Genomic DNA, 23,463 nt, shown 5'->3' with positions numbered 1-23,463 from the left:
GCGGCCACATGAGTCATGTTGTAATGGTTTATAAATCTTGAGGGAATCACAAAAGCAAAACATCTAACATTGCATCTTCCCTATCCCTGCCAGCGGAACCCCACCTCTCAACACAGGGATGTGAGAATATGGTGAAAGCAAAGGAAATAGGATCATTTTCTCCCTGGAATAGAGGAATCTCATCGAACAGCAGCCAGGCTCAGATTTGCAGCCTCCACAGAAGAGGCCATTCATGAGCCGAAGAAACAGAAATGAACTGCTCTTCAGGTTGCCAAGCCAAATTTACAATTCCTACTGCCTGGGCTCCAGCTCCATCCTTACCTCATGGAGAGGCAGCCCCAACCCAGCGCTCCACAACTGTGCCCTCATTGCTGGGAAGGGAACACAGAGGCAACAGGGAAAGTCCAAGTCCTCTCCCAATGGTGCTGCGTGAGAGCGCAGAACAGCCTCACATCACAAAGAGTAGAAGAAGAGGGGGCCATGGAGCTCTCCAGAGCCATCAGGGTTGGAACACCAGAGCAGTGAGGCTGGAACTGGGTGATCTTTGCAGTCCCTTCTCACTTAAGCCCTCCTATGATTCTACAGCTCTGTGCAGGCAGTTGGTTGTGGCAAACTGCTCTGCTCTCCTGGGGGGCGTTGGGTGGAGGCTGCTCATCCCTGGAAAAAACACAGCTCTGTGTGGGCACAAGTGGCTGCAGTTCACCATTATCTTCCAGAGCACAGAGATTTCCTCAACCCACGTCAGCCCCTGCACTGCAGGAGGGCTCAGCTCACCCAGCTCCTGCCTATCGGCGGAAGCAGCACATCTCCATCAGGTCCGGACCTCACCACTTATCTCTGTGCGTCACAGCACCGGCTGCTGCTTCCTTCAGATGCAAACAGTTCCTCGCCCCGTGGCCTTTAATTAACCTCTGCAGCAAGAGCAAGGAGGGAGGGAAGCAGGATTAGAAATAAAGAAACAGAGCTATGGTGGGCTGAACACAAAATGGGGACTGCAGGGCAGAAACCAAACCCTGAACTGTCCCCAAGGCCATAGCAGAGCTCTGCAAGCCCCAGGAGCTGTGGAGGTTGTGGCCTTCCATGGCTGTGTGTGGGGATGACATCTCCCAAAGGCATTGAAGAAGGGTGGAGAAGGACATCAAGCACTGCACAGTGCTGCTCAGATCCCTCTTGAGCAGAAGGATGCTGTTGGACACAGAGCCCAGAGGAATTTCAGTGCAGTTTACACTCCAAACCAAATTCAAAGTGCGTCAAACATGATTGTTGTTATTTTCAAGAACAGCCCAGAGCAGGGAGGAGACCCAAATGAATCACTTGAGCTCTGACAGATGATCCCTATGGGTTTGGATGCGTGCATCCCCCCAGCTGACACTGCAGCTACATCTCTGCTCGGACCACACTGGAATGCCGTGACAGGATGAGCCCAGTGCTTCCGACTGTTAAGGATTGCAAAGAGGAAACACGTAAGCACAGCCGCTCACACAGCTTTTCCCAGCTGCCTTCCAGCAGTGCAGCTCCTGTAGCAGCATGGGGACCTCCAGGAGCGGGTGGTTGGCACCCCGGCTCACACTGTGCTGTGCTGTGTGGGGACTGTGCCTGGCAGCGCTGGACTACGATGGTGAGTGGGCATTTTTGGGGGGGAAAAACTGCTTCTTAAAGTACAACAGGTTTGGGACTTCTAAAAGATCCCTGAGAACCCTTCTATGAAACGTTATTCTGGGTGCTCCATCCCTGGAGGTGCCCAATGACATGGATGGGGAGGGGCACTGAGCCCATGGCACAGGGATGGAACTGTATGTTCTTTAAGGTCCCTTCCAACCTGAGCCATTCCATGATTCTATGATCTGAAAGCACATGCTCACCGAGATTCGTGCCTGCTCTACTTAAAACAGGAGGTGACGGGATACTTATGGAAGGGAAATTAAAGCCGGCGTAGAATAAAGTAGCAAGAGACAGAATCAGAGGGGTCGAACAGAGTACTTGAAACCAAAACCTTCAGCTAAAAATTAAGCTCCCACAGCCACAGCTTTGCACTGGAGTGGCCCTGGATCTTAGGATCCAGGGATTGTGCCCTGCTCCCCTGGTACTGAGCTCCATAGCAATTGCAAGCAGTGGGAAGCAGAGCACAGCAGAACAGATGTGTCAGTTTGCAGTAAGGCCCCTGATAGACACTGCTGCACACCTAACTCCATCTCTGCTTTTTCTGACACATGAGCATTTTGCAGAATGCTCTCACTGCTCGAAACCAATATAAAATGCAGCACCTTAGAATCTGGTGTTAGCATCATGAACCAGCCTGCTCTGCAAAGCACTCATATTAACACGTGCAGCAAGTAACAGACTGCATTTACACCAACAGATTACTCTCAGAACAGCACCGGCGAGCAGATAACAACAGCAGAGATCACACCATGCCCCCGAGCCATCCCCGGTGAGAAGGCAAGGATAGATAATGTGACATACCTGCTGCTGCACGAGGCTGCTCGCTCCCAGCTGAGCAGTGGGGTCACAGTGCTGCTCATCCCATCCCTCTACAGCCTTGTTTTCCTGCTGGGGCTGCCCTCCAATGGGTTGGCCCTCTGGGTTCTGGCTACCAGGACTGAGAAGCTGACCTCCACCATCTTCCTGATGAACCTGGCTGTAGCAGACCTGCTGCTCATCTCAGTGCTGCCCTTCAAGATATTCTACTATTTCCTTGGGAACAACTGGCCCTTCGGGGAAGGTCTGTGCCGGGTCACCACAGCTTTCTTCTATGGGAATATGTACTGCTCAGTGCTGCTGCTCACGTGCATCAGTGTGGACCGGTACCTGGCAGTGGTGCATCCTTTCTTCTCACGCTCTTTCCGTACCCCTGCCTTTGCTGCCTGGACCTGTGCTGCTGTCTGGCTCTGTGCTGCTGGCATCACTCTGCCCCTGACTCTGCAGCAGCAGTCATACCCCCTGTACAGAGCAGACATCACTCTGTGCCACGATGTTCTCCCTAGGCAGGAGGACGATGGCTATTACTTCTACTACTTCATCTGCCTCATCACCTGTGTTTTCCTTGTTCCTCTGGCAGTGATGCTGTTCAGCTACTGCTCAGTTCTGCAGGCCCTCCTGGGCAGTGGGAAGCGGTACGCCCACTCCATAAAGCTCACAGCTCTCGTGCTGGTCACGCTCATGGCCTTCTATACCCCCAGCAACGTTCTACTCCTCATTCATTACTCCAGCTATCAGTGCAAGCTGTACGGCAGTTTGTACATCAGCTACATGGTGAGCCTGGCCATCAGCACCTGTAACAGCTGTGCTGACCCCTTTGTCTACTACTACGTATCAGAAGATTTCCGGGAGAAGGTGAGGAGCACATTCTTCAATCGCAGCAAAACACCCTCCTTACAAACCTCCAAAGAAACACTCCCTCAGAAAAGCTCCAAGGAATCACTGGTTTAAGCTCCCATCCCAGCTCCCTGCCCCCAAGGCACTCCCACCACACTGTGGGGATAGGACAAAGCACCAGGACTTCACAGGTTCCATCTGGAGCAGTGAGGAGCAGATCCCAGCAGACAAGACCCAGGAAGGAAGAATTACATTCTTCTGTCTGCACCGCTGGGATCAAATCAACCCAGACCACCACGTTCCTTAAAGGATGTTGAGTCCCAGATAAGATGTGGAGTGCTGAACACAGATCTGTGATTGCAACACAGTATGCAACTTCTCATCTGGTTACACACTGCCAGGGATGCTTCTGTTAGTACACCCAGGTCTGCTTTTAATGCATGCTGTGAGCTGCCTCCTGTCTGCCTTCTATTCATTTTTTCTGCTACTGGCTTCCTTGCTGTCCTTGAACACATAAAGCTGAAAAAGAACAGGCACTTACAGAACCAAATTTCTAAATATTTAAAAAAATATCAGGAGGTATTTACATAAAAGGCATTCATTGCCTGAACTAAAATACTCTGTCTAGAGAACACAGAGTGCCAGCTTTTCTAGCTGTTACATTCTTGGCTTAACCAAGAATCACCACCACAGCAAAGGCAGCCCACTGTCATAAGTGTAAAAACCCAATTCCTTCACTCCTGTTGATGCGAATGGTCTCTGCTACCCAAAACTTCTTCAGGGTCAAGACTCTATTCTGTCACTTGAAGGGAAGTATTAAAGAAGGAATTGAGAAAACACTCAGGGCACACTTTTTTGCTTTGTATCACACAACCAAGAGCTTTCTCTTCTGAAACAGCTGATCACACCCATTGCTCAGCCCTGGGGTACACTGCAAAGTATTCAAAACAAGCCCAGCTCTGGGCACATCCCAACAAGGAGCAAGGTAGAAAAATGAACAACAAACATCCTTGGAGTCCCTGAATTCTGTTGTTCTCATGGTACAGCCAGGACTGCGATCTACAACCAACCAGTCTTAGAGCCTACAATGCCAATAAAGAGACAGAAAAGATTGTTTTAAAATCAGTTTTTAATAAAATATTTCTCAGAATCTAAAACAAAACCCTTTTCTGGACTCAGAGTCGCTATGATGTGTGTGAACAAAACAAAAATGCTCACAGAACGGTGTGCTCACATGTAAGTGCTGGGGTGGAATGCAGGTGAAAATCCAGAGCCCAAGATGGGCTATGGGTGCAGCAGTGCACGTGCAGAACATGCCAGCTACTGCAGGAGAGGCAGCACAGCCAAGACTGCGGTCACTCTGCCAGAAGGAGCAAGCACCAGAAAACCAAAACAGGAAAAGAAATAACAAACTGAGCTGAGGTTTTCCAAATAGGTCAATCTGTCAACCATAATGAAAACCAGGTTACCCCATGTTAAATATCAACTGTCAGTGTTAGCAAAGCAAGTGCTGTTGTTTGCACGATGTTATTCAAGCAAGCCAAACATTGAGATGTTTTTTCTCCTATTGGGGCTGATAAAAAAGAAGGGAAAGAGCTAAGATCAAAACACCCAGACAGGAAAGGACGAGGGAGCTATTGCTTTAAAATAAATACCATGGTAATGGTTACTCTGCATAATGTACAGTTACTAATATATAAATATTAATTCCATTGAAAGGATTGCAAGCAATAGGTCATCAATGATTAGCACTGCTGTGGCTACTCAGTAACGTAACTTGGTGTAAGCAGGAACCTGTCTCACAAACCCATTAGAGAAAGGAAAGGAGAAGCGTCTCTCCAACAGAAAGAGGTACACATCTCTAAGCCACAGCCAGCTCACAGCCCAGAGCAGCAGCAGCTCTGCTGTTCCTGCTGCCATTCCACCACTGGGTTCGTCTCCACCTTGGTGAGAGATGAACACATTCTCTCCCAGCTATGAACGAGGAACAGCCCAAGGATTGCCCTGAAAGTGCCCCAAGGAACCCATAGAACAAAGCCAGGTCGATGGGCTGGCACCAACTGAACTTATTTAGTAATGTGGAGCTTTCTCAAGCCTGAGGAAAATGAAGTCACACAACACTCAGCTGAAACCCTCTGCCTTCATCAGCTCATCCCCAGTGGGGACACTGCCAGACCAATCAAGGTTCTGAGAGCACCAATACAGAATTACCTCAGCCACCTTTACGAAACTACTGAAGGGATGAGTTAGGGAAATTAAACCCAGGATGGGGAAGAGTACAGGAGGCTGAAGAGCTCAGAGCACCAGTCCCATCTTCCCAGGGCAGTTGGTTACACAGGCAGAATCACGGCGCCCAAATTTCTTATCCTCCTGACCCAAAGCACTGAACAGAAGCTGGAAGCAGCAAACAGCAGGCTTTGTATCCTGCAGCTTTGATAGCCAGGAAAAAAAAAAAAGAAATGAACCAAAAAATCCCTCTCACTGTAGCTCATACCGAGTCTGCTGTTTACCCAGGGGATAAATATTGACTCAAGCTGTATGTACACAATAGCCAGCATCTACCAGGCCAGCTGCATACAGGAGATGGAATTGAGTTGAAGGGCACTTCTTTACCTGCCAGGCAGGCATGCAGCTGCCAGTGCTTCCACTGCTCAGTGCGGACACAGTAAGGACACGTTCTATTAACATACACTGAACAGATGTGGCAATAAATTGCTGAGGAGCAGCAGGTACACACAAGCAGTAGCCACAGAGAGGTCCTACAGGAGAGCTCAGAGCAGCAGGCAAGCTGCAATAGGCACAGAAGTAAAGGAAAGAAGCTGCTTACCTTCAAAAGGCTTCAGGGATGCAGGGATCTCCAGAAGATCCCTTCACCTCCACTGCCAACCCTTTAAAGAGGGCTGGGAAGGGGGGATCCCAGCTCCACCCCTTCATCACATACATTGCCTGCACCTGAGCTCCCTGGAAGGCCCTGCCTTCCACCAGGTGTTCAATCACTGCTTCAGGTCACAACTCAGCACTTCTGCTACAGCTACATGTGCCCAACGTCTGGGATACCTCCTGTTTTGTCTTTGTGAAGACTGTTTTCTGGAATAAAACTGCTTTTGTTCTGGAATGGAATGTCTATATTGTGATATATTTATGTCAGTGTTCCTGTGTGAGTGAGCCCTCAAAATGAATGGGGTTGGGCTTTTTCCTGTTTCCATTCACCATGAAACACTCTCAAAAGGAATTCCCACCCCACTCTGGGTCCTCCTAACAATAGAAATGGGAAGATAAAATATTAGCAGTATTTTGTAACAGGCAATTGAATCAAAATCCTCCAAAGAGAACAGTGCTGCTCCAGGCAGGGAGGAAAACCAAAAAGTAATGCACTTTTGGAAACAGAGCTTTTAGTTTTAGTTGTATTGCATTGCTGGGGCAGGTCAGGCTATGGGGATCTGGCCACTGAGCCACCAGCAGCCCCAGGGTCTACATATGGGATGGCCGTATCCAGAAATGGCATTGAATGGAGGTCCTGGGGGGAGCAGAATTAAAGTGATTGGTGAAGTCAGGCAAGCATTTAAAAGAACTGTGCCTCAGGTCAGCTTTATTTTCATGCCAGGGTTACAAGGAGGAAAGGGGCTGCAGAGCTGAGAAGGCTGCAAGCAGCCGTCACCAGCACATAGTGCAAAATGAAGAGGGCTCATCCACCAGGTGCTGTTACAGCTGGCAAACTCCTCACCTGAAGCTTTCCAGCCCTGGATTTCAGTTTTTTTTTTCTTGTAAAACAGACTGCCCAACAACATGTTGATAATAGTGCAGTTTTTCTTCTTTTGGGACATCATTATGGGTGCAGTAGATTTATAGGCTAGAGAAGATGCTTAGCCTCTTGCTATGTCGTAACTAGCAAAATGCACTGATTTTTATTATAATAATTTGAGAGAAAACTCCTCAGCCATCTTTCCTCAAACAGCAGTTTAGCTAAGCACAAGGCCTGGACTTAGCTTCTAAATGTAGCTAGGAAATGGCAGTTGCAGTATCCCGATAATAGAGAAAACACTTGGAAATGGTCTATAGGTTTGAATTCCAGCCCCTATTTTTCTCACCTAGAGGGCACAGCGTATCGGCCTTCCATCCTTGGCAGCATTCCTAAGAGGTTGCACAAAAGGCAGAAAAATTGACAGAAGAATAATTCTGAGCGTCCCTCTTTGCTCTCCAGTTCTCCCCGTGGGGCAGAAAAGCCTACACAGTTCTGAGGGCAGCAGGAAGTAGTCATCATTCAGTTTCTGTTCTGCAGCAGGTCATCTGTTGGAACAAACTCATACGGGAGTTGATTCTGAGCCTCTTCTCTTTATTTAAATTATATATTTCTGTTGGAAAGAGAGTACGATGAAAAAGGTCACTTTCCCATTATGTAACTTTATGACACATCCTTGAGACTGGGCAGCAAAAAGCTTCAATCTCCTAAGAATGGAGACACCCAGGTATGAAAACTCGTATGCTGTCCCAGTGAGATCTTGGTCCTGGTGAACATTTGCTAAAGAAACTCAGGAGCCACTTATAAGAATGCCTGTTTTGAGGAACCTAACACATTTGACCCAACAGACGAATTGCTGTGCTATAGCTCTCAGAGCAGATTTACAATCCCCAGCTCACCATTCTACAGTGGTCACTACTTCCTGATCCGTGTCCACTTCTCTTAACGTGCTCGCTGTTGTCAGTTCTGCCACCATCTCAAAAACATCAGCTTCAGAAGCATAGGGGTCCGGGTCGTATTCATAGGAATAATATGACAGATCCAACTGCAGCGGAGGGCCTTCCTCAGCTGGAAAGGAAACATGGTTGTGCTTTAGCCAAGGAAACTTATATGCTGTGACATGCAATGCTTAAGTGCAGAGGGGAATGACATCAGAGGGAAGGAACGGCAATAAGGGAGGCAACTCAGGAGCCATACAAGCATTTCATTTGTGTAACGGAGGCTGCACGTGTCAGCAGAGCAGTGCACACATGCTTAGGTTCACATACAAAGCTTTACTCCGTGTATGTGATGAAGAGACCAGTTAGAAGGGGGAGATTTGTTTTCAGACCAATGACAATGAAGATTTTGGCACAACAGACCTGGATCCTGCACTGAAAACATTTACTCCACCTTCAGCCTCATCTAGCTGAGGTGTGTTTGCTTCAGCACAGCCAGAGCACCAAGGAGCTGTCAGCATTTAAGATAGAAGTGAGCATAAACAGACATTTATCCTCCATGAATTCCCTCCAGCCCACCCAAAGGCACTGTCAAATCACTCACTGTGACCATCCCACCAAAAAGGGCCATATCACTGTGCTGGGTGATCACCCACAGCCCAGAGGTAAGACTGCAAGATACAAGTTCAGGGAACATCAATAGCTCCTTGTTCTCTGAGCTGTGCCTTGAGCCAGCTCAGCTTTTCATCTCACCCCGTTTGCTTTCTACACACACTGCTTTGATTTGGATTAGAGCAATCACCAAAACATAGTTGCTGCAAGAGGAAATGTCCCCCTCATAAAAGTTTGCTTTATTGAAGGAGGATGCTTGTCAAGGCCTTTGAAAACATTTGTTCTCTAGAAATAAAATATTTGAAGGCTTTCCTGCTGCCTCCCACACCCTCCCAGCAACAGGCTCAGCCAGAGGAAAGGGAACACTTGCCTGCAAGCAGAGTCAGTCTGTGTTCACTTCTTGGCCTTCTCCGAGAGAGAACGTGCCAGATCATGAGGCTGCTCTGTGCTCTATGAATGGATGATTGCTGTCCACCAGGGACAGAATTAACATCACAGACCTCACTTTTCCTAGGAATGCAGTGTTGGAGTCAAAGCAAAGATGAAAGGCCGACATTTCCTGTTGCATACAAACCACTGTCCCATCTCCAAATGTTTGTGCCTCAGCCAATGTTTGCTGAGCAGCGATGGGGGGAAAGGAAAAGTGGCCCAAAGCCAATTCCATCAGTCCTCAAAGAACAGTGCTGCTGTGAGCACTGCATGGATGGCTCCACCTGAAAACAGAGCTCACCCTGAAGTTCCCATCAGAAGCCAGAGATGGGTGAGGGCATTTTCTGAAATAACAACGATGACACCAAATTAAAGAATTGTATTAATTTGATCACAGGCCCTGGACCTTCTGGCTGCTGGAACAGAAGCATATAAATAATACAGCTCCAGCTGTGGGGTGCAGGGGGGTCAGACAGCACAAAGCTGGGGGGTTGCCTGCTCAGGAAAGCACAGAGTGCAACAGAGCAGCAGCACCAACACTGCTGAGTGCTGCCGCAGCATGATTTGATATTGCTTCTCCACCAAACAGATGCAGAATCACAGTGTCATCAATGTATCTTCTAACAGCGCCAGCTGAACATCAGCACTTTGAGTAGATAAGATTTAGTCAGTTTCAGAAGAGCATTGAAGACCTATGGAATCAATTAATGCACCGTTTCATCAGAGAGATGTTATCAGAGCTACTAAAGATCCCTGAGGCTCTGAAATCAATGACCTTAGGAAAGTCAAAGACAGAAACACACTCAAGATGCTGCTCATAATCCATTCAGCAACCAAAATCTTGCTTCAGGAGCTTTCTGTTCAACCAAAGTGACTGGAACAGGCTGTGAAAGCACACCAGCAGAGCTGCAATGCTTATAGGCAGGGCTGGATCCATACTACTCATGAAAAAGCTGTTCCACCTCTGAGTCTCAGTAGATCACCTGTGAGAAACAGCTGAGGAAGGGGATTCAGTCATGAGTGCCTTCAGCTGGCTTTCATTTCAGCTGGGTCCTGCCAAACTTCCCTCTAAATCAAGAGAATATTCCACAAGCAGCACTGCTTTTTTTCAGGGCATGCATACATTCATTTAACTTGAATAGCATAACTCTTAAGCTGTTGTTTATTCTAGTAAACTCAGAGGCATATATGGAACTATATTACAAGTCTGTCGGCCAAAGTGAGCCTAAATACATTATGAAGTTCCCCACTGTTTGCTGGAAGGATTGTTGCCACTGCTGAGTTACCATAGGCAAGAGCTGACAATGGAGGCATCAGTCAAACCAAGCTGAGCCTTCACAAATCACATGGCAAATGCAGAAGGATATCAGACAATAAAACCACCACGAGGTTCTGCAAGAAAAGGGCATTTCCTGACAATTAACACACTGAAGCAGCTTCATCCACCTGCCCTAATCTTGATCTGGCTCCTGGAGCTTTGCATCCCTTTAGGAAATCACAGATTTAGACATGGCTCATCAGAACGCTCACTGGAAACCCAGAGCACCTGAGCCGACTTAAACCAATCTCATGCTTCAATGCTAACAAACCAGCGAGTCCAAATGAGACCCACGCATAAGGAGGGATTCATTCATCTGTTACACTTTGATTCATGTACCACGTGGTTGACCTGAGAGGAGCTCAGAGGATTAATGAAAATCACATGCTGGGAGCTTTTCCTGATACAGGATTTAGTCTGTTTTATTTCTGAATGCTCACGCTGCCATGGCTGCTCAGACAGCTCATTTCAGATGAGTATCTGCCTTCCAGGAGATCTCTTTAGCACTTACATGCCCTAGAATGCAGCAAGCTCATAATGCTTGTGCTTTGATAAACGTATCCCTATGGCATACATATGGTTATTAATCCAAAGTGTATGAAAATGCCACACAAGATCTAAATTGCCACTTCTGGTCCTACTGGGAGCCCACTGAGCCCATATTACTTTTGTCTGCTCAAAACAGAAACCAGAGGGCTCTGGCTATTGGTATTTCAATGCAGATTACTTCAGAAACACTGTTCTGAAGGTTTCTGGATTGTGGACTATCTCAGGTAACTGAAGTTGTATCGGAGAATAATGTAATGGCAACCCAATTTTGTAGACCAACAGCAAAACACTATGGATTTGCACACCAGTGTCCTGCAGAGCAGTTTGGGAATGCTGCTTTCAAGGGTTCAGATTGCATACAGTTTTCTCATGTTGGGTATGCTGCATTTGCACAGATGACAGGTATTCATTTCAGTTCTTCTAGCAGATAGCATTCTGATACACGTCAAGTTCAGAAACCAAGGGAAGGAAAATAGGAGAGGTATTAAAACATCAAGACAGAAATAGGTCATGATGGAGTATTCGCTGTGCTCTTACACCCTAAAAAATACCATCAGCTTCTGCAGAGTAGAGGATGGGCAGAGGAAAGGACAGTGTCTCTCACACTGAATGTGTGGTGGTCTGAACTTTGGTGCACAAGAAGGACGTGGTGGAAGGATACGCATATGGGAAGGCACAGAGACCTCTCTTGAGGAATTAACTTGTCTTACTGATTCGTTGCAGGGAGTTAGAGGCCAGAACCAAATTAATGAGTGGAAAGCAGCCAGGAAAAAAATCTAGTCCAGTTTATTTACTAGAAACAGCACAAAACAAACTATTCTATTGACCCTCCACTGCTTCTTGGTGAGATTATTTTGTGAGCCATGAGCAAGTTTGACACCAGCGTTGGAAAAAATAATGTATGAATATATGCACCAAATAAAATGAGCAGCCAAAATCCTGGTTACTTTATGACCTCAAAGCTTTTGCTCACTAAGGCTCTTCATTCCAAACAGCAGCTCTGAAAGGATCAGGACTGCCACTTGATGTGATGTAGACATTACCTGCTGGAGGCTGTTGGACACTGGGTTGTTCAGCTGTATGGGAGTTGGTCTCCCTTTCTTCTGGCAAATTCTTGGCTGTAAATAAGAAAGAAAAATGAATACCTTGGGCATCACATTTCTTAAGTCTCCAGAAAACATTTGCATTTAACAGAGGTGGTACATTTAGTTCAGGTATTCTGCCCCACACATCTTGGAAGCCCATGCAGAGACTCCAAAATATGCTGTGTTACACTGGTAGTACTTTTACCTTGGATTATTCACTTCAGGCAATCAAAATCACTATTTTTTTCACGAGTTCATCAACATTGGTAGAATATGATATCAGAAAATCCAGTGCTGAGCTAGCAGGCAGGCTGCTGCTCATACACTTCAGTCTCCTGTAGTGTGAGTAGCAAAATACTACATAGGAGGTTTTGAATTCTCCTCTTTTCCCTACCACACACCTGTAGTTATCATTTGGTTAGATCTGTAGTGCTCCCCAACTAGACTGTAACAGAAATAAGAAGCTGAATGAAACCTACAGTTAGAACACTGAGACATGGGGATCTGCTCTATCCTCGTATTATTCCTGCACGATGCTACTTCCATTTGGCAATGGTTCTGGTAGATCTGCCCATCTGATCCACATACGGGATCCCCATCGTAGCCGCAGTCTCTTGAGCACATGCATTGCTCAAAATACTCATCCTCCAAACATCCAAAAATGTTATTGCACGGCCCAGAATGAGAAAAGCCTGCAAAGTAAACAGAAACATCCAAAGCAACCTTTTTGTATAGGGTAGGGAAGGGAAAGACAAGGAAACAGTTTTCTCCCTGCTTCTATGTAAATTTTCACACTGAATTTCAGGTATTGGATAGCACAACTCTCCCAGTTTCCCATAACATACATGGTAGGAAAGAGATTACTGCTTCTGAGACAAGTTAAACCTGTCACTACTGAACATAATTTGATCTTTCAGTTTGAGGAACTTCACTGCAAGATATTTTATAGGAAGAAAACTAAACTGCATTTGAAAAAAGTTTTATGTGTATTAAAACATCTCACTTTCCACAGGTACATCCAGAGCTATGCACTACATCTTGCCTCTGAAGCAAATAAAGGCAGTCACTTTTGGAACCTGGAGCGCAGAACCCATTGCTGTCTTTGGCTGTCATGAATTCAATGCTGCTCTCATGCAGATGTTTGTAAACCTTCCACCAACACAAATGTTTTCCTAAACATCACTTTGAGTTCTGATCTCCTGGACTTATGTGCCTGCAGGTTCCATTTTCCAAAATCTGCTTGGGTTTTGTGCAACCCACCTGCCCATTGGCTGGCTGAGCTCTCCACTTCATTGCACGTTGGCCCATCGCAGAGCTCCCGCGCCAAGGGGCTGTTCTCACTCACGTTGTAGAAACGAGTTGCTTCAAAAGCTGCAGGTCAGCAAGAAAGAGAAATCACAACAGTCTTAATATTAGAGCCCTAATGCTGCCGGAAAAATCAAAGGAAAGCAAACACGTACCTGGCTCATAGTAATCATACACTTTGATAGGAACAGGAGCAGTTTTCCCAACTATATACTCTCTGAAAGCTTGAAACTTTACACAGGTCATGCACTGGCTAGGAATCTGTATGAAATGATGCAAAATACTCATTGTAACAAAAACTATGCTGTCAGCAAAGAGAGATGAACAAATGCAGCAAATGAGCTCCTAATGCAAAAGGGTGAGAATGAAGACACATCCAACAGGAGATACAATGATAACAAATAAAAGCCAAACAGAATGAATTAAAACAAATGATACTTTATCAGCCTTTAAATTAAAGCATGTACCTGCTAAACAACCTCAGAAAGCAAAACCAGAATCTCATCTGTAGCCCAGCAGCACTCCCGTCCTCAATCTGCCTGCTAATCAACTAGACAACAATTTACTGCTGATAACTAAGACGGCAGAAATCTCACTTCTCACTTTCTGGTATGAATTGGGCAGCATTTTGCCTCCTTTTAAGGACTGCTGCATTTAAGGATGCTACGTGTACCTGGAGGTCATTTTATTTTGGGGTAAGAACTAAGAGATACTTGACAAGAGATTGTCTGAGCTGAAGTTGATCACCCACCTCCTTGATACTTGGGCTTCTAACCAAAACCACAGCACTTGCCCACCTTGAAAGAGGCCCAGGTAACTTGCCAGTTACAGCTGCATCCCAGTTTTCATCTGCAAATGGCCACCAGCAGTGGTGCACTGTATCCCTGTGCAGCCACCTGCCTATCTGCCTTTCACTAAAACGTGGCATAAGAAACAAGTTCATTACCTCGTCAAAATAAAACAGGACTTTTCTTCCATCCACTTCATATCTTTTTAATCCAATTTGCTTGTTCATCAGTAACTGGGGAAAAACGAACAGGTTTAATTTCATCTCATCTTATAGAAAATGGCATATCAAAACCGAGAGGTTTCTCTGGCTGGAGAAGGATGGTCAAGAGGAGGAATGCAAAGAGGAGTGAAGTCGCTCTCAGACAACTGAGGAAAAAACACGTTCACATTTTTTCCCCCTCTGATCTGATGAGGAATGCTTGCAAGGTGCACAGTGCTGTGTTCTTCCTGATCCCTGTGGAGAGGGGAGCATTTATCTCCCTCAGACCACACCTGACATGTCACCCATAATCTAATTGAACAGCTCCCAGATTGTTTTCAGTACCAAGACCTCAGAGACCCCAAAACACTCCATAAAAATCTCTTATTTAAACTCTTCCAAACAGCCAAGGGATTCTGCTGCTGGATCACACTGGTTATTAAAGGCCCCTTCTCCCATCAGCTGAAAAATCCAAAACATTCTTCTGCCAGGAAAATTAATCCTTACATTTGAGAAGAGCAGCCATTTGAAAAAGCCTTAGGCGTCCTCCCTTTGACGAATGGGGTCAGGCCAGGCCCTGCTACACATCTTCCCTCCCTCTGAAGCTCAGGGATTTGCAGCATGTGTTGTGCCAGTAATGCACACAATACATTACACTTTTTCTACTACTTACTGGGACGATCTGCATATCTAAAGAGCATTAGAACAAGATCTAAGAGCACCTCTCACATTTAGGATGCTTCTGCCTTTAATCTACTGCAGCTGTTTTCAAGATGCTCCAGATCATCTCCTTGTGAGCAAAGGCTCATAGAAAAGTGTGAGAGCATTTATTCATGGAATCACAGCACCATCTCAAAGAGCGAAGAAATGATCTCCCTGGATGAGAATGCTGAGAAGGTCCCCCAAACTATTAGTGTTATCCTCTGGTATAATTGTACAAAGTTTGCTTGGTTTTATTTCCAATAGGAGTTATTCCTTTATTTTTCCAAGCATGGAAAATTATTATCTTGATATAATGGCTGTCACGCTCAAGGTAACTGATCAACCATCACTGTTTTGATGTGCTGTAGAAAGAAAACATTCATCAAGTGAGAAGTATCTAATTCAGATGCTTTGGAATATGACCTGTGGGAAAGGACTTGAGTTTAAATCCTGGTCCGGGGAGCAGAAGGCTGAACATAGGCTCTTCCTGCTCCAAATCACCCTGTTGCTTTAACCTGTTGGACACAACCCCATTTGCGACAGGGCGGCATGACTCAGCTCACTGTGTTTATTTTGAGATACGTTATTTTAGATCATAGAAGGAAAGCACTGCAGAAGGGAAAGCAATTATTATTATTATTATTATTATTATATATATTTGAAAGAATGACACAAAGCAAAAGGTACCCCTACCAAACTCTGACTGACCCTGCTGCCAACAGCTTCAGCTGTGAATTTCTCCAGCATAGCACTTCTAGCTGTAAAACCCTGCACACAGCTTCCTGCTATTACCCTAACGAGCACAGGAACACGTGTTTCAGACCCTCACAGTATGGAAAGGCCCAATTTAATCTGTCCTTACAATTGCAGGGCCTGGCGGTGGCTGCTGGTGCTCAGCAGTAGATGGCTGCAGACAGGGCTTTATGAGGGCTCGGAGGGGCTGGCGCCATCGGGAAATGCACAGCTCAGCTAAAGTTGCATTTTTCTGGTGAAGGTTGATATATACCAGCCCGTAGTGACCTCCTGACCTTGTCGACACCCAGCATTATTAGAAGGATTTGTGGCTGCACAGCCAGGGGGGCTGCCATCGAAGTGCAACAGAGCATTCATTAACCATCAGTGCCCTGGAGCTGCACGTGGGCCTGCTCTGTGAACACTGCTCCCTTGTGAGGGCAAACAACAAACAAGGAAATCTGATTTACAGCCCCGGCCCTCCTTGCTAGGAGCAAAGGGAACTGCTACAGAAACAAAGGAAAAATGCAGCAATGGGAATGACTGGGTTTGCTGCAGCTGAAGGTGAGTCCAAAGTACAAAACTGGTACCACAGCTCCATGGGATACACATTATGCCAGGCATAAATACATGGCAGGGGTTGTATCTTCATTCCCTGTCTGCATTACTCCAGATCCTACCTTTCAGATGCAAAGGATGTCTGCACTGAAAAGGATGCATCTCAGCTTTCCAAAGGAACATTACCCCTGGAAGATGCAACATTGTTCTCAATTCAGCAAAATTTCCTACTGCCCAAAGGAAGAAACTCACTTCTAGTTGAGGAGTTAGACTGTGACATTGGAAAACCAGACCACCTGTTGTGCACCACACGCAAAACCAGACCAGCTGAGAACCTGGCAGATGGTGCTACACAGGGATTCCTGCTTCTCTGCCCATAAAGGGAGAACATGAGACTCAGACAGGTAAGCACAGCCAACTGTGTTTAGTGCTAGAGAAAGCCCGTTCATGGTTAATGTGCTGGGGAGCTCACTCAGCTGCAAGGAAGTAACTCTTCTGCAGCACAGAGCAGCCCTGGAGAGGAATATGTTGGTCTCATTTTCCCCAAGAAAATACAATGGTGTTTATTACAACTCAGTCAAATCAAGGGAAGTTCTAAAGAAACACAGTGCAGTGTGCACCCTTCCTCTGAACTGAGACATCAAAATTAACTGCCTGGTTTTCACTATCATTCCCATCCCCTCTCATGTAATGAGGATGAGGCTGTTACAAAAAGACTTCCTTCTAAAATGTAGTTTTTAAGCTCCTTTTCAGATCTCAAAGGCACAGTTTAGTTTATATCTATACCTCTTCAGTTATTCACCCTTTAAAATCTATCAGTCCTCAAAAAATCTGCAGCGTAAAAAACAAGTGAGTGTGCTGTAATGCCTTAACAAATATAAAGCAAAGCTGAAGATTACGGTTCATCTCCCCTAGAGGGCTGGCTGGGTAAGAGGCACATTCTGTCCACCTCAGTTTGGATTGCAATAAACATGATGTTCTCCCAGAAGGGAAGAAAAAAAGGCAAAAAATTCCAAGACACAGAGCCTCCAAAGAAATGGAATCCAGATGTTGGAGATAACACAGCCTACTAAGAAGCCATAAACAGCTCCTGTTAGAGCACATTTTCACTTCAGCATTTCCAAATGGGTCTCATTTAATTACTGTGTGCTGTGCTTAGTAATAAACCTTCATTCAGTACATTTGTTACTCTTGCTCAGAACTTCTGTTTGCTCACATCAGATAAATATTTTTTGACATGTGAGATCTCCTGCTCCCAGTTTTAATCACATCTTTTCAGCCAGTGTTCTAACAGACAACAGCATTTCCTTGCTATTGCTCTCCAAAGGGAATTCCTACCAACTAGAGAGCCAGGTCCCAGCTCAGAACAATGCCTTGCATTCTCATTACACCTTACCTGTTCTAGGCTCTCGATGTCTGCACGAAACCCTGAGAACAACGGCACTTCCAGCACTGCCATGTTAGAGGATCCTGAGTGCAACCATCTTCCCACATGAGAAAAAAGAGAGACAGAGAGAATGGAAATAAATTCAGGATCCAAGATAACGAACAGTACATGGACAGCTTGTGATGGAGCAGAACTGAAAGAAGCTCCAGAGAAAGAAATACAAAGGGTCTTTACTCTGAAGGATTTCAAGCTTGTATGTCCACAATGGCTCTGGATGGTCTGCAGATAAACCTGGGGACTCCAGTTCAGGGCTAAGAGTCTCCTAGAGCCATTAAGCCCTTCTCTTGGTCTAACTCCTCACATCTCCCTAAAATATCCTATAGTATCCCTTTACCTGTAACCACAACCCTCTCCTTCCCATTGTTTTTGTTGTCTTTCTTTTCTCCTAGCTGTTCTTTACAGGAAAGCATCCCAAGGACTTCACCTGGTAACTCTTTAAAACAATCACCCCTAGCTCTAAATATTTCCATCATCATCCATTGATGCAATTCTCTACTCACATTGCCTAAGACAAAGGAATTAAAAGAGCATCATTACAAGAAGAAAAGGAGGAAAGAGAAGATTTCATTTGCTTTTGTTTTCTTTCCAGCAATCAATCTCCTTGGACTGCATATCCTCTCCAATTTCTGTCTTTTCTCCAGCAATTCCCAGGACAGAAGTTTCAGTAATAACAACAGAAAGGTTGTGTTGTTGCAGGGCAGCCTCCTTAGTTACAAGGATCTTTAAGGGATTGACAAAACTGTAAGCCTACCTCCCCACTATCAACTGCAGTGCTCAGGCAGAAGGGAAAATGGGCTGGGAAAGTGGTACTATTGTTATGTGCACCAAAGCACTCAGCAAACTTGTGGAAGATGAGTTTGAGTCTCTTATCAGTGGTTATTGTTACAAAAGAGATGAAAAATTCAACTAGGCTAAAAACAATAAAATGTGTCAAAATAATGAAGTATTTTCCCTGCACTGATGAACACATCAGTACAACTGCCTTACAGTTTTAGACAGCAGAGAGTTCTCACTGGTGGAAAAGCCTACAATGGAAGGAGCAATAGATGTGCTAATCAAAACACTGGGCTGCCTCTGAGGAACAAGCAGGGTGGGATGGAGGCTGACATTTCCTACCTCGTGCATGTCTCTAGAATCACTTTGTACTCCTGATGGTCCCGATCTGCAGCCGGGTCATCATCATCCACCACTGCTCTCTCTCTGTGAAAGGTTTCAGAGCGATTCTCATCTGGAGTGAGAGAGCGCAGCAGAACTGGAGCTTGGAGATGCTGCTCTGACTTTGGCTCCTTCAGGTTAACCAGGAGCTGGAATGCTGGTTTGGCAATAGGATCTGGCACATTGTATGTGACATCAATCTGTGGTAGAAAGGGGAAAGAAAAAGATTGTGGTAGTTAATTAGAGTCCCATATTTTGTAGCATCTGCAAATATTCTCCAAAAACCAGCATAAGGAGGATACCTCTTCAGAGAGAGAGAATGGCATGCACAGAAGCCAGAGAAGCTTTAAAACTTGGTTTTGTATAGGTAAAGCTATACTAAAACAAGTTCACGTGGTACAATCACATTTGCTTCTATGGATTAAAGCAACACCATGTTATACACCTACTTAGAAACTCAAAGTGCAGCTCCTCCCTTGCAGCAATCTGGCATTAAAAGTACAGCAAACAGATTGTCAGCTTAGAGATCACTGCTCACATACTTTCTGAAGCCCTGAAGCATCTTTACCTGCATCAGACAGCAGCCTTCGCCTTTGGCACTCACAAACAGCCCTGTAGGAATACTGGGGATCTGTGGAGAACCCATAGTTAAGACACAGCCAAGATGTAGCATTCAGAATATAAGTGAATATCAATTTTAGCTTGATTCTGTGAAAGAGATCTTTCCAGTTATAAAGGACCCCAAACAGCTGAGGTGACCATGGCTTATTCTCATCAGTCACCTGCATTAACGAAGGTAGAAACAAGTAGCAGCACAAAACAAACATCAGTCAACAGTTCTGGTTAAAAATGCCTTTGATTTCTGCCCCCTTCACATCAAAACAAACCACGAAATCCCAGGAAATCTCACATTTCAGTGTTCAGTTCACTTTTTTAAAGATTATTTTTACTACCATTACTGAACTTTGCTGATTTGTCATTCAGATTCCAGTTCAGATAGACCACGTTAACACTTAAACCACTCACCACTGCAGTCTGGAGGACTTTTTTATTCATCTTATTAAGTTCAAATGTTTCCTGGTAGTCTAAATTAGTAGAAGCCAAGGAAATGGTAAGGTTGACTCCTCCAACATAAGAAAGGATCGCATACTCAGCCAGAGCCTGCAGGGCTACACATGTGTCCTAGGGATCAGAAGAGGGAGAGGTAAGAATAGTGAAGAACAGAGCACAGACTAAGCTTGCAAGCAAGCATTGTGTCGCACAGTCATCAGCTTTTGGTAGCAGAGTCTTCCTTATTGATTCACACTGCAAAAGAAATCTCAGCTTTTGTTTGCTTTTGCTGTCAAGGACATCTGTAAGGATAAAGTCTAGGTTCCTTTCAAACTACTGATTCCAGAAGGAAGTAGTCGAGAGCAACAGAAAGCTTTTCTTCTTAACAGGACACAGCTTCTAGACTCTAGACAGAAATCCTACCTTAACCATACCTGAATCAATTAATTTCTGCAGTTGACTATGCATGCACCAAAGTTACCTTTGTTTAAGGCAGCCCACCTGAGTAGAAGAGAATCCTCCGAGTGCATTTCTCTGCTGTGAGAGCCATTTAACCACAGGGAGTGCAGAAGCCACATCTCCTAGGAGCGTGTATGTCAGAAGGGCATAAGATGTCATTTCCACTTCTGCAGAAACTACTGAAAGAGAAGTGAGGGAGAAGAGGAAATAAATCAAACTACCATCTAGGAGAGAGAATCAAGTTGGTCAACTGTTGAGAAATCAGCACTGAACTGACAGTGACTGCCGATAGAAGCTGGGGACACAATCCTTATGTCAATGTGAAAATACAAAGATAAACAACAGACACTGACATCTTCAGAGTGTCTTGTTAAATTAGATTTCTCTGGGGACCAAAATTATCCTGTCTCCACAAATGCCAATGGATTTTGTGAGGGCGCAGAGATGTGGGAAAATCTGAAGTGTATAAAGTAAACTGTGTTGTCATTGGCCCCCTACTGCAGCACATCCCCTCATTTTTGCTTTTGCCATACAGGTACCTGATTGAGAGAGACCATCGTTAAATCCCATGAAGGTATCTTCATCAGTTACAAGACTTCCCGTCAAGCTCCAGTGCGTAAAGCCATCTAGAACAACAGGACAGAGGAAGATGTGTGATATTATAGCAGGACTGCAGCTCAGACTGCATGTATGGGAAGAATCAAACACTACTATTGCACCAACTCAGCAGGTCAGTGCCTGGAACTGCACTGCCACTCCATTTAGAGAAGCATTCCTTTGGCACCTGCTCTGTTCTGGTTCAGTGTGACAAATGAGATCATTCTTGATTATTAGATCAATATACACCATTAGGAGACATGATGTGTTACCAGACAAGCTCTGACATACTGACCAGAAAGTTACTGCAGGGTTTCCAGTGCACTTGCCTTCGTTCAGCATCAGTTGCAGGCACAGAAATAAGGCACTCAGCCCTCTCCAAAAATGAAATCAGAAAACTCTTTCCTTACAGTGTCAAACTGTGCTGTGAGGATCACCTTGTCCCACAGGCTCTATCCTCTCCAGCAGCTCAAACACCCCATTTGAGCTGCAAGGCCTGTTTGTTTATTGCTGTAATGGGGTTGCCAAGTTAAGAACTTGCCACGCTGGCCCCATGTACACAGTACCTTGTGTGATTGCCATGCTGTTCATTTTCCTCAGTGCCACAGCAGCAGCAGGACTGTGCAGCAGTGTCAGGGCATATGCAGTCAAGGCAGTGGTATAAGGGTCTTCTGCTGAGTGCAAGTTGGACTCTAAGAAGTGTTTTGCTTTGTCAACAGCAGATCTCTCTTCCTGTATTTGGGGGAAAGAGCCCACACGTTACCAGCCCCTTTAGCCCTGTTAACCCCAGCAGGCAGCAAAGCACAGGACAGTGACCTGCTCACACCCCTGCAGTGGGATGGGAAAGAGTTGGAAAGCAGTGAGAAAACTCATGGACTATCAGGGGTTAAGATATTAACAGCAAAACAGGTAAAGCAGGATCTACATGCAAAAGTAAAGCAGAAAAAGGAATTCCTTCACTCCTTCCCACCAGTGGACAGAGTTGGAATCAATGCATTTCTCAGAACTTTGTGCCCATTAAAAAACAAGGAGGAAACACACGTAGAATTCTCTGCGTAGAATGACACCAACACTTTCCTTAAGAAAAGACACACATCACACACTGAACAACAGGAGCAAATAGCATAGCACAGATCTAGACTAATTCCAAGATGACTTTATTCTCCTTAAAGCTGAAAATAGATGCCATGTTGCTGCAGGGCAGTGGATGAACAGAGCAGCAGAGAGCTCTTTGCTGTACGTCTGATGGCGTTCCTGACACTCTGGTGCGTCTAGCAGGCGCCAGAGGATAATAAAGGCCAAGGTTCCCAGGGGTCCCTGCAGCCAACAAACATGTTTTATTAAATCCCTCAATGACCTCACCATGCAGGAATGTAGCTCTGATAATTTATAGAAACAATTTAATTGGACTTGATGTAATTTGGTTTCCTTTGATTTCCCTGTGGCACTAACCTTCCCCTCCTCATTTCCTAGCTAAGATCATTAGCAACACTTGCAAATCTCCTCTAGGAAAGCTATTAGCCCTACAGAAACTGCACTTCCAGCAAATAAAAGTGCTGGGGCTGTCCTACGCACAGGGAGAGCATCTCATCACTTCTCAGAGGAGGACAGTGCTGTCAGGGAGGCCGAAAATTACTCTGTGAGCACTTCAGGACTTTTATTTTTCCTCCACTCAAGACTTCCAAACAGCCTCGGTTACCTGAATGCTATCATTCTAATGAGTGGAGAACCTCGGAAAACAACATAATCAAGCTAAAGGAAAGAATGAGGATTTCTAGGACACACAGAACACAAGAGCTGCTCTCAGTTTTACCTCAGAAGTTACACCTGTTTCCAAAAGAGCTGCAACCACGTAAGCTGTCAGGGAGATCTTACCATGGATTCCACCCTGGGGGCAAAGAAAACAAAGTCACCAAGATAAAAAAACAAAAGGAAAAGATGCTGAATAAGCAAGAGTGGAAGTAAGGATCCCAGCTCAATGCTGTAGCTTCCATTCCCAAGCAATAGCCTAGGACCACACTATGACTGCTATTCATACCAGGCATAAGGAAAATTCATCCATTCCTGCTTTGGAAATATCTTTAAAAATACACTTACTGGTTGCTTTTAGTCTTTACCTGAATGTCCTTATTTAGAATCCTGCCCATAGCAGGAAAAGAGCCATCTTCCTTCTGATGCTGAATGATCCACTCCTTTGCAGCTGTGAGTTCTTTTGGGTCAATGAAAATAAAGCCCCGAGACTGTGCAAAGGACTTGAGGACAAATGCTGTCAGCCTGTAAAAACAAATCCCCATCCTCAGTGACCAAACTACTCCAATGTCACGTATATATAAAGAGAAAACAATAAATAAAACAAAAAAGCACAAACTTTGAAAATCTCGTGGGGAAAATGCTGAATGTTGTTTAGATAAAGCATGGCACATGAAGGCTCTAAAACTGCTCCATCTTCTGAACAAGAGCGGGGTTAAGGGTCAACAAATTACAC

The 23,463-nt window shown here is 45.2% G+C and overlaps 2 protein-coding genes across 6 annotated transcripts in view; one reads left to right on the top strand and one right to left on the bottom strand.

Annotated features, from left to right (window-relative positions):
• The first annotated feature begins 703 nt into the window (after positions 1 to 703).
• F2RL3 (F2R like thrombin or trypsin receptor 3) lies at positions 704 to 4,483 on the top strand. Its single transcript, XM_015886188.2, has 2 exons — positions 704 to 1,618; positions 2,360 to 4,483. The coding sequence occupies exons 1-2, from the start codon at positions 1,528 to 1,530 to the stop codon at positions 3,427 to 3,429; spliced, it is 1,161 nt and encodes a 386-aa protein (XP_015741674.1). The 5' UTR covers positions 704 to 1,527; the 3' UTR covers positions 3,430 to 4,483.
• A 2,393-nt stretch (positions 4,484 to 6,876) lies between these two features.
• Positions 6,877 to 23,463, bottom strand: part of CPAMD8 (C3 and PZP like alpha-2-macroglobulin domain containing 8) — a 40,440-nt gene continuing 23,853 nt past the window's right edge. For 3 of the 5 annotated variants that reach the window (XM_015886180.1, XM_015886181.1, XM_015886183.2), the window contains 16 exons: positions 23,096 to 23,252; positions 22,792 to 22,866; positions 21,545 to 21,710; positions 20,921 to 21,007; positions 20,424 to 20,560; positions 19,899 to 20,054; positions 19,441 to 19,503; positions 18,834 to 19,072; positions 17,667 to 17,754; positions 14,237 to 14,311; positions 13,446 to 13,551; positions 13,246 to 13,356; positions 12,465 to 12,677; positions 11,944 to 12,018; positions 7,954 to 8,122; positions 6,877 to 7,667 (listed from right to left, as the gene is read on the bottom strand). In XM_015886180.1, coding sequence (XP_015741666.1) covers position 7,667; positions 7,954 to 8,122; positions 11,944 to 12,018; positions 12,465 to 12,677; positions 13,246 to 13,356; positions 13,446 to 13,551; positions 14,237 to 14,311; positions 17,667 to 17,754; positions 18,834 to 19,072; positions 19,441 to 19,503; positions 19,899 to 20,054; positions 20,424 to 20,560; positions 20,921 to 21,007; positions 21,545 to 21,710; positions 22,792 to 22,866; positions 23,096 to 23,252 — 1,918 coding nt within the window. In that variant the 3' untranslated portion in view covers positions 6,877 to 7,666. Of the gene's footprint in view, positions 7,668 to 7,953; positions 8,123 to 11,943; positions 12,019 to 12,464; positions 12,678 to 13,245; positions 13,357 to 13,445; positions 13,552 to 14,236; positions 14,312 to 17,666; positions 17,755 to 18,833; positions 19,073 to 19,440; positions 19,504 to 19,898; positions 20,055 to 20,423; positions 20,561 to 20,920; positions 21,008 to 21,544; positions 21,711 to 22,791; positions 22,867 to 23,095; positions 23,253 to 23,463 lie in introns of those variants that run through there. The other 2 variants (XM_015886182.1, XR_004305463.1) reach the window with 2 other exon arrangements.

Source organism: Coturnix japonica, chromosome 28 (genome assembly GCF_001577835.2).
Source record: "Coturnix japonica isolate 7356 chromosome 28, Coturnix japonica 2.1, whole genome shotgun sequence".
NCBI classification, from domain to species: domain Eukaryota; kingdom Metazoa; phylum Chordata; class Aves; order Galliformes; family Phasianidae; genus Coturnix; species Coturnix japonica.
This window is presented reverse-complemented; position numbering and strand designations above follow the sequence as displayed.

Bases quoted from the DNA above. Each gene is read 5' to 3' on its own strand.
- F2RL3 (XM_015886188.2), top strand. From the start codon at position 1,528: ATGGGGACCTCCAGGAGCGGGTGGTTGGCACCCCGGCTCACACTGTGC. The intron at 1,619-2,359 runs GTGAGTGGGCAT...TTACACCAACAG, and splicing joins GGCAGCGCTGGACTACGATG to ATTACTCTCAGAACAGCACC.